We start from the raw sequence: 13,629 nt of genomic DNA, 5'->3' as shown, positions 1-13,629 counted from the left end.
CGTCTCTTTACGTCCTTATTCCTTTGAGGGATCTACTTTGACAACGTAAAATCACTGAAATAAAGAGGAAGGCGAACCATCTCAGGAGGTAATTTGGTATTTATACCAATTAATTAATTACGTCTAATTGATTCACTAATTGCCTTCTAACACAAGATAAACAATTACCTCCTGCTACGTCCTTGCTGCCTGCCGAGAGGACGTAAAAACAACAAACAACATCAACTGGGAATTACGATGGACAATTCAAAGTGGAGGATTACAAATGTCAGAAGGCAATTGAAATTTATCTCATACATAAGACGCTTGAAAACACGAATTGGCAACTGATGTGCTTTGACGGAAGCACTGGATGTCATATTTATGAGAAACATGTTCATAAAAAGTGACGCTAAATACTGCGCATGAATACATCAGCGAAGATTACATAGTTCCTGATGTCAGAACCAACAGCAACTTTAATACACGTCTTGGCATATCATCAAATACGATTCTGGGTTCCCCTGTACGTATTTCATTATATTAAATAAACTTTATAATGCAAAATGCTAAGCTTTAGCCAAAATCAGTAATTCCAATGCCAATCTCATTAAAATCAGATCTTAGTTCTCGCTACCGCTAAACAAAGATATGAGGACATCCCATTAGGTGTCCCGTCAGAACGACCTTTCATCCGACTAATCAGTGCGTCGTTTACGTGATTATGAAAGTGACAGTCGGAATGTGATTTCTAATCATGCAATCTCGAAGACTTTAACATGGGGTATTCCGAACGATAGTTAGGGTTTAACGACTGAATCCTTACAATCTAGACCATCTATTAGCCATTCCAGAATTTTTTTGTGTTCAGGTTTCAAATTTGTAATCGAAACTTTGTCAAAATATGTTTCGAAGCGAAGTCGCCAATTTGAAATTTGTGCCGTAAAGCACGAGAAAGCTGCCTTCTGATTGGTCATTCCATTGGTCGGTCAAAGTTCGCGCAAGGTCGGTCTGACGTGACCCGCAATGGGGTGTCCTCAGATCTTTGTTTATCGGCAGCGAGAACTAAGATCTGATTTTAATGAGATTGTTTCAATGCGACCTAAGTAGCTGTCACAAAGTTAAAATGGCGGGCGTCAGCGAAACGCGTAGCTCTGCCCTGATCACAAATTCATGCAAATATGGATAAATATCGGGCTGCCAAGTGATTGTGGCCTGCTTGTTGAAGAACGAAGGTATGATTAATCTGTATCTGATGGTTAATTTGCGTAACTATGCTTGGAACGATGAATTCTTCAAAAGTTACGGTCAATGGAAAACTCTTGAAAAAGTAAACAAGATCGTTTTGACAGGCACGTTGTGGACATCGATGCTTACGAGGTACTGACATATCCTAAACAATATGCGTAACATGATGGCATGGACATATGATTATTTTTACAAGATAACAGTGTGCTATGAAGCTCTGTAACAGCATGCTATGATCCTCTGATAGATTTATTACCAAAACAGAATTAAAAAACATTGAATTACGTGTAAACGAGGTTGTCAAAAATATACTGCTATATACCTGCAAAACTAATTACAGTTTCAGTTTCAGTTTATTATTCTCCAAACCACCGTCGGTGGTACAAAAGAGTACAAAAGTACAAGCATGTAAACAAAGTATTAATATGTGACAAGATGACAGTATGTCATGCATGAATATGTTATATCTTTTCTGTTTTGTGTTTTCTTACTGCTTTAAATATTTCATCAATAAATCTCGATAGGTTTTTAAGATACCTCGTGTTTTGACAGGATAATAACCTCTTGAATGTATATAAATTAGACCAATTATTTTGGTAAGCAGTTGGTAAGTATACACTTCTATGTTTTGACAGAGCCTGGCATCTAAACAGATAATGAAATTCGTCTGCAACTGAAGGAGAGTTGCACAGTTCACATACACGATCCTCTTTCTTTACATTATTCCAACGGCCGGTTTCAATAGGTAGATTATGGTTACATGTTCTGAATTTTAAGATTGGAATATACATATTTTTTGTCATTAGTAGGTATCTTTCAAATTTTGGTTTTTCTGTCAGATACTGATAACAGTAGCCTTTACTGCTCAATGCCATATTGCATCTCCATTCTTGTAGGAATTGATCCTGTAGTATCTGGCCTACCTTTGCAACCAGCCATGTGGTATTACAAGTATAAGGGTTATAGAATATATGATTTAGTCCACAGTTATTTAATATAGTTTTAATCCATTCTAGCCAGGGATTGCTTACATCATGATTCCTTTCAACAATGTGATAAATCATTTGTGAAAGTTTCTTATCACACATAGGTGTTGCGAGGTTATGCCAGAATTTAATTACACGTTTTGAGATAGTTATGCGTAGAGGTTCCCTGCCTAATTCGCCATAAACCATAAAGTTTGGAGTTGATGCTCTTAATCCAGTAGCAAATTGGGGTGGGTGGGGGGGGGGGGGGGGGGGGGGGGGGGTGGCAGGACAAGGTCAAGCCAGTCACACACACGCGCGCACGCGCACGCGCACGCACACAGACACACACACACGTCGTATAATCTTGAACGCGACGCTGAACCTCATTTCACCCTCAAAGTGACAATCACAATCTGAAGCTCACGTAAAATCTCTTACTTCGGACACGTAACAAGCACGAGAAACAGACCCAACGCAACGCATGCCAAAACAGTACTATAATTTTACAGTAATTTTATATCGAAGGTAGAACTGCCATTTTGTCGAAGTTGTAATTAAGGTATTTCAAGACTGGCACTACTGGAGTACACAATGCCATTGAGAAAGTGGTCAAATGTAACAAATGTTATACAGTAAACTACGGTTATAACGAACACACTTATAGCGAACTGACCGATATAACGAACTTATTTTTAGTCCCGACCATTTGTTGTATAAATGCTATTTATATGCTTTTAACGAACTACGGTTATTACGAACTAAAATTAGTGGTCCCTTCGAGTTCATTGTAACCGTAGTTTACTGTATTTGGGATAACACTTCCTCAGTAAAGTACAAATTCCAGTACTTCTTTTGGGTTGAGTCCCATCCGGGATTCGAACACACAAATCGCCAGCACAAAAAATCAGCGATCTAATCCACTTTGTATGCTGTCGAGTTGGTGCCTCACTCTCAGAGTGTGGGTTCGAATCCCAGATGGGACGCAACCCCCTAAAAAAGAACTGCAATTAAATTCAGTAACGAATGAATGTTATCCGTTCTTTGTGAATTTTTATAGAGCAAGTAATGGGGGAACGCATGTGCATTTCAATTGGCACGGAACTCACGTGCATTGGGTTACCATGGCCGTTGCCGTGATGTGTTTTGGAGATCGGTTTTATTGTCATCTGCTTTGTTTTTTTATCATGAAATTTCATTTTTCCGGACAAGGTAATGTTAAATTTTAGAAACTTTGACAAAAATTTCCCAGATATTAAAATGACAACTTTTCATGCAATGTAACTTGGGGTTACGTTTCTTTTGCATAAAAGAAGGAAACTGTTCGTATCCTGGACAAAACATTATTATAGATGGTAATATTCATAGTTAACATAATGTTCATGGATTAAAGTATTGTTTACGTTTATACATTTTATAAAGTGTGCTTGCTAATTGGACTTGTACATTTTTTACTTGAATATAAACATAGATTTGTTTAAACCAGTCAGATTTGTAAAGGTAAGATTAAATAACATGCAATATTTAAAACGCGCTTGTCTTAAATCTTCATAAAAAGAACGTGTTATTAAGAAATGCAATTCGTCTTGAATAGTTCTCTTATAACAGCATGTGCAACCAACGTCTTATCTGCAACCAGACGGATAAGTAATCTACTCTCGATAGCCACTACAACTCCTCACAAAACACCACGGATGCATAGACACACTATGCATTGGGGGGGGGGGGGGGGGGGGGGGGGGGGGGGGGTGGGGGGTGATTTCGAAAAAAAATCTTCATATCTGTATAAATTACCACCAAAGACAATAAATAGATCTTAATTGTGCACCCCTCCCTTTTTAAAAAAGCTGTATCCGCCCATGCTATGCAAGCACCTCAAAACTCGCTGCGGTCAGGCCTGTCGACACACTTTACTTGAATTTATCAGATATAGCATAAAGTCGTATAAAGTAAAGGAAAACTTTGAAATGCATCACGACCTGAGATACACACACACACACACACACACACAGACATACACACACACACAAAATGTGCACTAATATATTTTTGTAGGCAATGTTACTACCAATCAGCTCTCACTGAGATATAAATACTTCAATTATTGCACAAATCCACAACAGTTGTCGTATGACTGATGCATCTATCCTAACACAGGAAGAATCTGAATACGTGAACAAATAGAACCGCTGTGTGAACAGCCCCACGGCAACGTGCACGAGAAGCGTTTGTGGATTTGGGGCTGTTTTCATTTCCTAGCTGTGACACCTTCTTAACACGCGCACAACGAGACCAAGATATATAATCTATTGCACATTGTGTAATGCAACAAAGTACGATCAATATTCAACAATACACATCGAAAACTGACAGCCTTAGTAACCAGTAAACATAATAAAAGATGCCTGAGGCAAAAGGGAAATATAGAGTGACCTCCCTTTAGCGCTCTTTTGTCTTGGGAGAACGATTTACTGGTAGAACGGGAAGACGCAAGTCTACAAACAAACAGTTATGACACCGTTGTAACAGTAAGTTTTGATTGCCATGGACGACTCACATGTACTCCACGTCGCCTCAAGCTTCGGCGAGAAGGAGGAGGTGTTGAAGTTGATCCGGGCGGGACATGATATCAATGCCTTGGACGAACACAGGCGTACACCTGTCACGGTAGCGTGTGAACAAGGGCATTATGACATCGTCAGCATCTTAATCGATGCTGGGTGTGATTTAAACCATCCTGCTGTCGGCGAAAGTGATGCTTCCGTTCAAACACGAAGCAGGGCACAATTGTCAACGGACGACACCGGACTCCAACATGCAAGCGAAGCTGATGAATCTCTGTCAGGGGAGGCAACTCTGGCTTCTGTGACCGTACACCCGCCTTTACATGCAGCGGTATCGGCTGAAAATGAGACTATTGTTAAGGTTTTACTTAACTCGGGAAGGGTAAATGTAAATTGTATGTATTTGAAACAAACGCCATTGATTATTGCTGTCAAATTAGACTGTCAAAGTATCGTGGAGATTTTGATTGAAGCTGGTGCTCAGGTGAACTTTGACAAAATCTCTGTCACTGATGATGGAGTCATCACCCCCATTCATTATGCAGTTGTTAATGGAAATTATGACATGTTGAAGTATTTGATAGATCATGGGGCAACTTATATAACAGAGCTTCCTTTAAATGTGAGAAGCTACCGTATTCCAGGTGCAGTGGCCTTGAGGTACTACGGATCCCTTATAGAACTCGCTTGTCAGAACAACCAGCTTGAGATACTGGTTCTGTTGATCAATACCTATGAGAGTGACATCACATTTCTTTGTAAGCACTATGCCTTGCTATGGAGTTGTCAGATGGAACACAAAGAGTGTCTGGACATTTTGTTGGTACGTTTATACAACACGGAGTGTGAACTCAATAACGCACACTTAGCACAGAATCACCAACAGATTCTCAGAATAGCTCTGCGTCAAAACTCTGGGAAAGATGAGGTTATTCCACTGCGTCTTCTGGAACATTTTGGTCCAAAAATGTTCACAGACTCCACAAGCTATTACACGACTCTGTACATTGGTGTATTAAGAGTTTTTCCAAAGTTTGTTAAGGAAATGCTTGCCTTCCATGAAAAGTTCCCTAGGACAGAGGACGAAGATTTGGTGATGGACATCTGCTACTCCGCACTAAATGGAGTCAACTTGTCGATCCTGAAGGACCTATATGAAGTTGGACTGATAGATGTGAAGTACATCGACCAAACCGGAGAGAATGCAGCTTTCAACGTGGTCCAGAGTAGCAGAAGTACAGAAATAGATGTAGGTTTGTCATTGGCAATAAACTATATCATCGCAGTAGATTTCCAGGATGTGAATTAATTACGTAGTTTCCAAAGTTGCACGCCCTCATCATATTTCACTAGCCGTACTTTGTTGACGCTGCCATTTGCAATATGTGTCAAAGTATTCTTGAGATTGGTACACTAAACAACAGCGAATCTGATAAGTTGCTTGTTACTATAGTTTGTCTGACATTTGTGATGGTTCTTAGACCTTTACACGCACCCCTAATACCACATGTACAATGCATATCAGTCACAATCAGTGTAGGGTAGGGGCGGTCGGGTTCCCTAGTGGTTAACCGTTAAAGCCTTCGCTCACCACGCCAAAGACCCGGGTTCGATTCCCGACATGGGTACAATGTGTGAAGCCCATTTCTGGTGTCCCCTGCCGTAATATTGCTGGAATATTGCTAAAATCGGCGTTAAACCATACTCACTCACTCACTCAATGTACGGTATAAACCTGGTTTCTTATAAACCACAAGATGAAAACAACATGACAACAGATTTTGACATTAAATGATACCTTGACTAATGCCATAGAAAATACTGTACTAGCAATAAATATTGACTAGAATTTTCAACTAGACAGTTGGGCCAGCTTTACAGAAAAGTTTACAAATTTACAAATCAGTGGTATTTGGCTAGCAGACAGGCAGGTAGGCAGCTACATGTATTTGGAACACAGCTCCCCAGTAGGGCATTAGACAGTGGTGGATGTTGATAGAGACCTCATGACATGCTTGAGTAGGCAGTGATAGGCAGATATATGTAATGATGTATGACAAGGATTTAGTCGGAGGTATTTGCTATATGAACAATAACAATGAATCACATGGTCAAGAAAGTGTTTTGGGGAACAGGACAGTAAATAACAAAGAGTGAGTGAATATGGTTTCACGCCGCTTTTAGCAATATTCAGCAATTTCACAGTGTGGAACACCAGAAATGGGCTGCACGCATTGTACCCAGGTCTGGGAATCGAAACCTGTGATGAACTAATGTTTTAACCACTAGGCTACCCGACCGCCCCTAAATAACAAGAAAATACACATGCTAACCTTGCTTAGGATGTGATGATACACCAACCGTACGTATCGGTACGTATCGCGACCTGAGTCTTGAAACAAGACATTTAATTTACATCACTTCAGCATGACATTTTCCATGGGCCATGTGGTTCAGGTGATAGCAGGTTGTTGCTCTCAACCTTTGTTTAATTCACAATCACATGACAGATTATTATCCAATAGACTTTGATTTCGTTCTTTGTTTTGTGAAAGGCAGTAAGATAACATTAGCACAAGCTGTTATCATGGTGGTCTAGAGGTGATTATTGGGGCTTTTCACTTTGCGATTACATTGCTCATACTATTGTTTCATGATGCTCTTTTCACAAAAGCATATTTTTAATCATTCCATTTTTGATGTAACCATGATTATGATAATACCTCAAGAAAAAAGACTATATTTTTGCTTCACTTTTTGATGAAACTTTTCTTTTTTTATATTCTGAATGTACTTGTTGACATGGTTGTCCATTCAGTTTCATAGGTTTACGTCACACTGTGATCAAAGCAGCCTTCCTTAACCAGTGCTTAATTCCTTTGCAGTCAACCGAAAGTCACAGACATGTTAGGCCTAGACATGTTCAATATAACCTTGAATTTTGATGAAACAAAGGGATGGTCTCTCATACCATCAGCTCAGTACTATTGCTTTAGCATCACAGTTGTGTTTTGAACTGTTACTTTAACTTGAATCTGGATTTCCCCCATACTCATGTAAGATATAAGTACACATTGGCTCCTTAAAACTAATCAAAAATATCTTTTGATTGCCTCACAGGAGCTGGTACAATGGCTGTCAGATTTAGGGGTCGACTTCACCAAGAAGAACAACAAGGGCTTGGAGCCAATCCACACAGCTGTGGGTGCACGCACATACAAGACCATCGCTGCCCTTGTGCGTCAGGGAGTAGACATTGACTCACGGACAAGCGATGGCCAGACACCACTCCACCTTGCCCTCAACACAGGCTGGGAGCTGGAACGGTCAATTGTGAAGACATTATTAGACGCAGGGGCTGACCCATGTGTACGAGATAACCAAGGTCGAACGCCGGTCACCATGCTTGTGCTGTCCTATTTCAACACGTTTCACACAGGACAGGCATGGTGCCTGGAGAAGCCGAATGGCTGGAGGTGGGCGCTGGACCTGCTTGTTGGGAAGCTGGGGTGCTTCCTGTATAACGTGCATGTGATAGGGTTTGTGGCGCACAGCGACTGGCGGAAGCTGGTGGAGGCGATGGAGGAGGAGCATCGGTTGTTGCTGCAGTCGTTCCCTTCACTGCAGACTCTGTGTTGGAGCAGCCTTCGACAGACGCTAGGTGGCATCCGCTTCTGTGACAAAGTGGAGCAACTACCTCTTCCTCAACCGATGAAAATATTCCTGAAGACGTTTTGAAGGGATCTTCTTCAGATTATACAATCAATCATTAAGCAATCCAACTGATGAGCTTCCCATAGGAAGTGTGGTTTTCTCTCCTCATGATAACTGTATTATCAGGATTTAGAAACATTCTTATCGGTATTTTCAGATTGCTTATGTAATTTCAGGGATAATTTTACGTTTAATTGTTGGAAATTATGTACATGGCATTCTGTTGAATTAACTATTGAGCTGTTCTCATGATATGATGGGCCACTGATATTGGTCTCAGAAGAAAACCAACATCATAAGTTTATATATATAGCTGATGTAAGCAGCGAATATAATAAAATAATGCTACTGACATTTCTTAATATCCAAAATGTCATCTTGTCAGTGGCAGCAAATGTAAGCTTATCAGTGTGAGCTAATGTCATCTTGTCAGTGGTAGCCAATGTCATCTTGTCAGTGGTAGCTAATGTCATCTTGTCAGTGGTAGCTAATGTAAGGATGTGCTTGTGTATGTGCTTGCAAGGAGCAATAGTCATGTTTATATCAATTCTCATAAACACTGGTTGATTGGCCATCTATACTGCTCAAAAGAAGTTGAGGAAGTAACTGCATATGAAAGAATCCTGAATGGTGGTCCTTAACTTATTTTGAGTAGTATATTAAGAGATATGCAGCATGTTTCTGTAGCAACACAATCAGAGTACACTATGTAAGGAAGGATTTAGTGGACTGGGACACGGATACACATACAGGTACAGGGTTTCCTCTCAGCTGTCAGAGATTTCCTGGTAGTTAGTTCTAAGTTAAGCTATTACACATGCACCCAGAGAGAGGTGTAGTTTTCAACCACTCATAGTTATTACTGGGTAATGAGTCCTGCACATCTATGTCACATTATAATGAGTATGTGATTATGACTAATAACAACAGCTGTTTCACAGAATTGAAATTGAATAGAATTGCATATATCCCTTTGCTGTTGCAGCATGAAGCTATAATCACTCACTTCACACAGTCACATGCACACATGCAGTAGTCTTTACATAATCCCTGACAAGCTTTTAGTTAAATGTTGAAGTGCTCACTGATGTACATCTGCAATGTTGAATATCTGTTATACTTTTATGTGATCTTCTGTTGATGTATTTTGCTTGCGTTGGCATTGTTATTAGTTATAAAGCTAACCATATGTATTACAACTGGAATGTTTTTGGGTGGATTAGTTATTGAATGGGATCAGTACTTGGTTTATGGACTCTTTCAGATGCCACTGTCAACTGACGGTGTACAGTAAATAGTCAACAGGTTGTCGGGACAGACAGTTCCTCATAATCATCCACCAATTGGCATCCCTTGGCCTTGTCGGTACGGGCAGTTCCTCATATTTATCCGGCAATTGGCATTCTTAAGCCTTGTCAGTACAGGCTGTTCCTCATATTTATCCAGCAATTGGCATCCTTAAGCCTCGTCAGTACAGGCTGTTCCTCATATTTATCCAGCAATTGGCATCCTTTAGCCTTGTCAGTACAGGCTGTTCCTCATATTCATCCAGAAATTGTCCTCCTTAAGCCTTGTCAGTACATGCAGTTCCTTATTTTCATCCAGCAATTGTCCTCCTTAAGCCTTGTCAGTACAGGCTGTTCCTCATATTCATCCAGAAATTGGCATCCTTAAGCCTTGTCAGTACAGGCAGTTCCTCATAATCATCCGACAATTGTCATCCTTTAGCCTTGTCAGTACAGGCAGTTCCTCATAATCATCCGACAATTGTCATCCTTTAGCCTTGTCAGTACAGGCAGTTCCTCATAATCATCCGACAATTGTCATCCTTTAGCCTTGTCAGTACAGGCAGTTCCTCATAATCATCCGGCGATTGTCATCCTTTAGCCTTGTCAGTACAAGCAGTTCCTCATATTCACCCAGCAATTGGCATCCGTAAGCCTTGTCGAGACAGGCCCATGTTGAAGCAAATTCCCTCCTTAAACCTTGTTAGCATAAGCAGTTCCTCATGATCCGACATCTTCCCGAGGCAAAGGAGTTCAGTGACTAGCCAACTCGGCTTCGACAGATATATTCAAAATCTCTAGACTGAAGTTTTTGTTTGAAGCAAATGCAAGTGTTGCAAGAGGTAGAATCTTCTTGGTCAATAGGAGGGACATAGATGGGACTCGTAATAGCCACTGGTGCGCCACGATCGATCCGAGAACTTCAGACCTAGTTCGGCGAGGGTGGAAACTGGACTTTTAGTCAGTTAACTCCCTTGCCTAGGGAAGATGGGTTCCGAATCCCGTTGGTTGAATCCCAAATTCTCCCTGATTAGGATCCTTGGACTGCCAAACCTGAAGATTTACACTATGCTAAAAGCCTGAAAATCTGATGTTGTACTTTGCCATGGCATTAGCTGGCACACCTGACAACTGGAAAAGTGTTTAACATGTACCCGGGTGAGCCAGGGCAGAATTGACCCCACCTGACTTGGTAGATTTGGTTGCAATAACTCAACAGTGAGGAACGTTGCTAATACTATCGGTTACTGGTTTGTCTGGTCTAGACTCGACTACTTAAAGCCCCCACGGTGAAGCTTGAATGTTGCTGACTGCCGTGTGAAACAGCATTCACTCGCTGTACAACATGCACTGATGGACTCACCTCACTCACTCACAGAATCCATTCAGCTACTGAATGAGTGAGTTTGGGTTAACGCGGCTTTTAACAGTATTCCAGTCATATTATCCAAGGGACGTAACTCTGCACAGCGAATCGCGGCGCCTTAGACGACTGGGCCACCCGTGCCCTCCATTCAGCTACAGAACTGTTACAGGGTTTCATCGACACAGGGGGACCAGTCGCCTTAGGCGCCCCTGTTCGCTGAAGGAGTTGGGTTCGAATCCCGGTCCGCCCCATTTAGGTTTCTAAGTTTGTCAACACCCTACCGGTACACGTGAGATTTGGTTGCAATAACTCAACAGTGAGGAACGTTGCTAATACTATCGGTTACTGGTTTGTCTGGTCTAGACTCGACTACTTAAAGCCCCCACGGTGAAGCTTGAATGTTGCTGACTGCCGTGTGAAACAGCATTCACTCGCTGTACAACATGCACTGATGGACTCACCTCACACACTCAGTGAGTAAAAGCTTGCCGTAAAAGGCGACTATGCTTGTCGTAAGAGGCGACTAACGGGATCGGGTGGTCAGACTCGCTGACTTAGTTGAAGCATGTCATCGATCCCAATTGCGTGGATCGATGCTCATGTTGTCAATAACTGGATTGTCTAGTCCAGACTCGATTATTTACAGACCGCCGTCATATAGCTGGAATATTGCTGAGTGCGGCGTAAAACAACAACCCAACCAACCATCAAGTCCAGCTTTTGTGAAACCAAACGAAGCGCAGGTAATATCCCTCCTACCATCGTTATTTCACACCGCATTCTGACATTACAGCGGCTCGCGTGTTAATACAAAATCAGACAAACATGGCAGACGTACAGCTAACCGCCCCCGAGGGAATACCGGGTGAGAAAGGACCTTTATATGCAGGCCATGCGAGGCGACCACGTCGACGTAGCGGATCATTGCTCATGCTATCGGGCACCGGTTTACATGTCCCTGACGCAGGCCGTCCATATACTGCTGAATACAGCGAAACGTAAACTAAACTTGGATAGACCGGATCCTTGACGATCCGGGTAGAGAATAGGTCTTCAGCAACCCATGCTTGTCTTAAGAGGTGACTAACGGTATCGGGTGGCCAGGCTCGCTGACTTGGTTGGTGCATGACATCGTATCCCAATTGCGTAGATCGATTCTCATGATGTCAATCTCCGGATTGTCTGGTCAAGACTCGATTTTGTACAGACCGCCGTCATATAGCTGGATTATTGCTGAGTGTGGCGTTAAACAACAAACAAAGATATCCACCGCGTCCTCTTACATAAAAAAATCCAATGTTTTCACAAAGAAAAAAGTTAAGCATACCCCTATTTCTGAATCATGACAAATGGCAAAATTCATGGCATGGGATGACTGACCACAGGAGCTGGGCAATACGAATGTCATCGGATAGAAGAAACATTTAACAACAAATAAAGAAGATATTGGTGAGTTGTGATTGACATTTACTGACAAAAACATCATGGTAACACAGGTACTGTTTTTGAACTCGGACAATATCTAAAAAAAATATGGATATGCTGGATTAAGTAAACGAGTTACGTTTGATGTTTCATGTGAAATTTTTCCTTAAAGTCTCTACTTGACGCGTGAAATAGATCAGTAGCTGTTATTACCGTCATGTGCCCGGACGACGCATTCCACCCTATGTCATGCCTTCAGTCAGACGGTGGATATGTTGATGGATCAACAACAACAACAACTCCTGATGCAATGCTGCTTCCAAATGGCTGTACATCTTGTACAGGAGGATCTCGTGCCTGTATGCGCCGCCCCAGAATATCCCAAACATGTTCAAGGGGGTTCAAATCTGGGCTCATTGCTGGCCAGGGTAGGGTCGTTATTGCATTGGCCCTCATGTAATCCATGACTGCATGCGAACGATGAGTCTGACATTGTCATCCATGTACTGAGGTCGAGTAGCAAGAGGGTGGTTGTCAAAATGAGGAACGACGACTGGCCTCAAAACGTCCCGGATGTACAGAGCCCCTGTTAAGTTGCCCCTTATGGTGACCAAATCCAACCTGCAATCATGAGAGATACACCCCAAACAATTACCGAGCCCCCGCCGTATGCAACAGTCGGTTTAATGTTCCTGGGGGTATGGGCCGTGTTCCAGTGCCTCCAAACTCTCTTCTTCCATCAGTGACGTGGAGCAGAAAGCGACTTTCATCTGACCAATGGATCCGTCTCCAAGTTCTCAGATTCCAGTTCTGTCGCGCAATACACCATGCTAAACGAGCAGCTTTGTGGTGATCTCTCAACAAGGGACGCTTTATGACTCGTCTAGCCCTCAGTCCTGCTGCTTTCAGCCGGTTCCTGGCGGTTCTAGTGCTGAAACGACGATTGGGCAACCACAGCTGTTTCAGACGAGTACTTGTTAAAAAGGGTTCTCGGCGTATAAGACGAAGAAGGTCCCTGTCTTCGTGATGTGTCGTCACGGGAGGTCTTCTGGATCTGGGACGGTCCTGGACATCACCGGTCT

General features: G+C 42.1%; 1 protein-coding gene across 1 annotated transcript; it reads left to right on the top strand.

Annotated features, from left to right (window-relative positions):
• Positions 1–4,652: 4,652 nt before the first annotated feature.
• Positions 4,653–9,679, top strand: LOC124126568 (ankyrin-2-like). The gene is made up of 2 exons (XM_046490042.2): positions 4,653–6,005; positions 7,877–9,679. Exons 1-2 carry the CDS (start codon positions 4,737–4,739, stop codon positions 8,492–8,494), a joined length of 1,887 nt encoding a protein of 628 aa, XP_046345998.2. The 5' UTR covers positions 4,653–4,736; the 3' UTR covers positions 8,495–9,679.
• The last annotated feature ends 3,950 nt before the right edge of the window (positions 9,680–13,629 follow it).

This window comes from Haliotis rufescens, unplaced genomic scaffold, assembly GCF_023055435.1.
Source record: "Haliotis rufescens isolate VD_foot unplaced genomic scaffold, xgHalRufe1.0.p SCAF_2, whole genome shotgun sequence".
Lineage (NCBI taxonomy): Eukaryota > Metazoa > Mollusca > Gastropoda > Lepetellida > Haliotidae > Haliotis > Haliotis rufescens.
The sequence above is the reverse complement of the archived record's forward strand: the minus strand, read 5'-3'. Positions and strand labels throughout refer to the sequence as shown.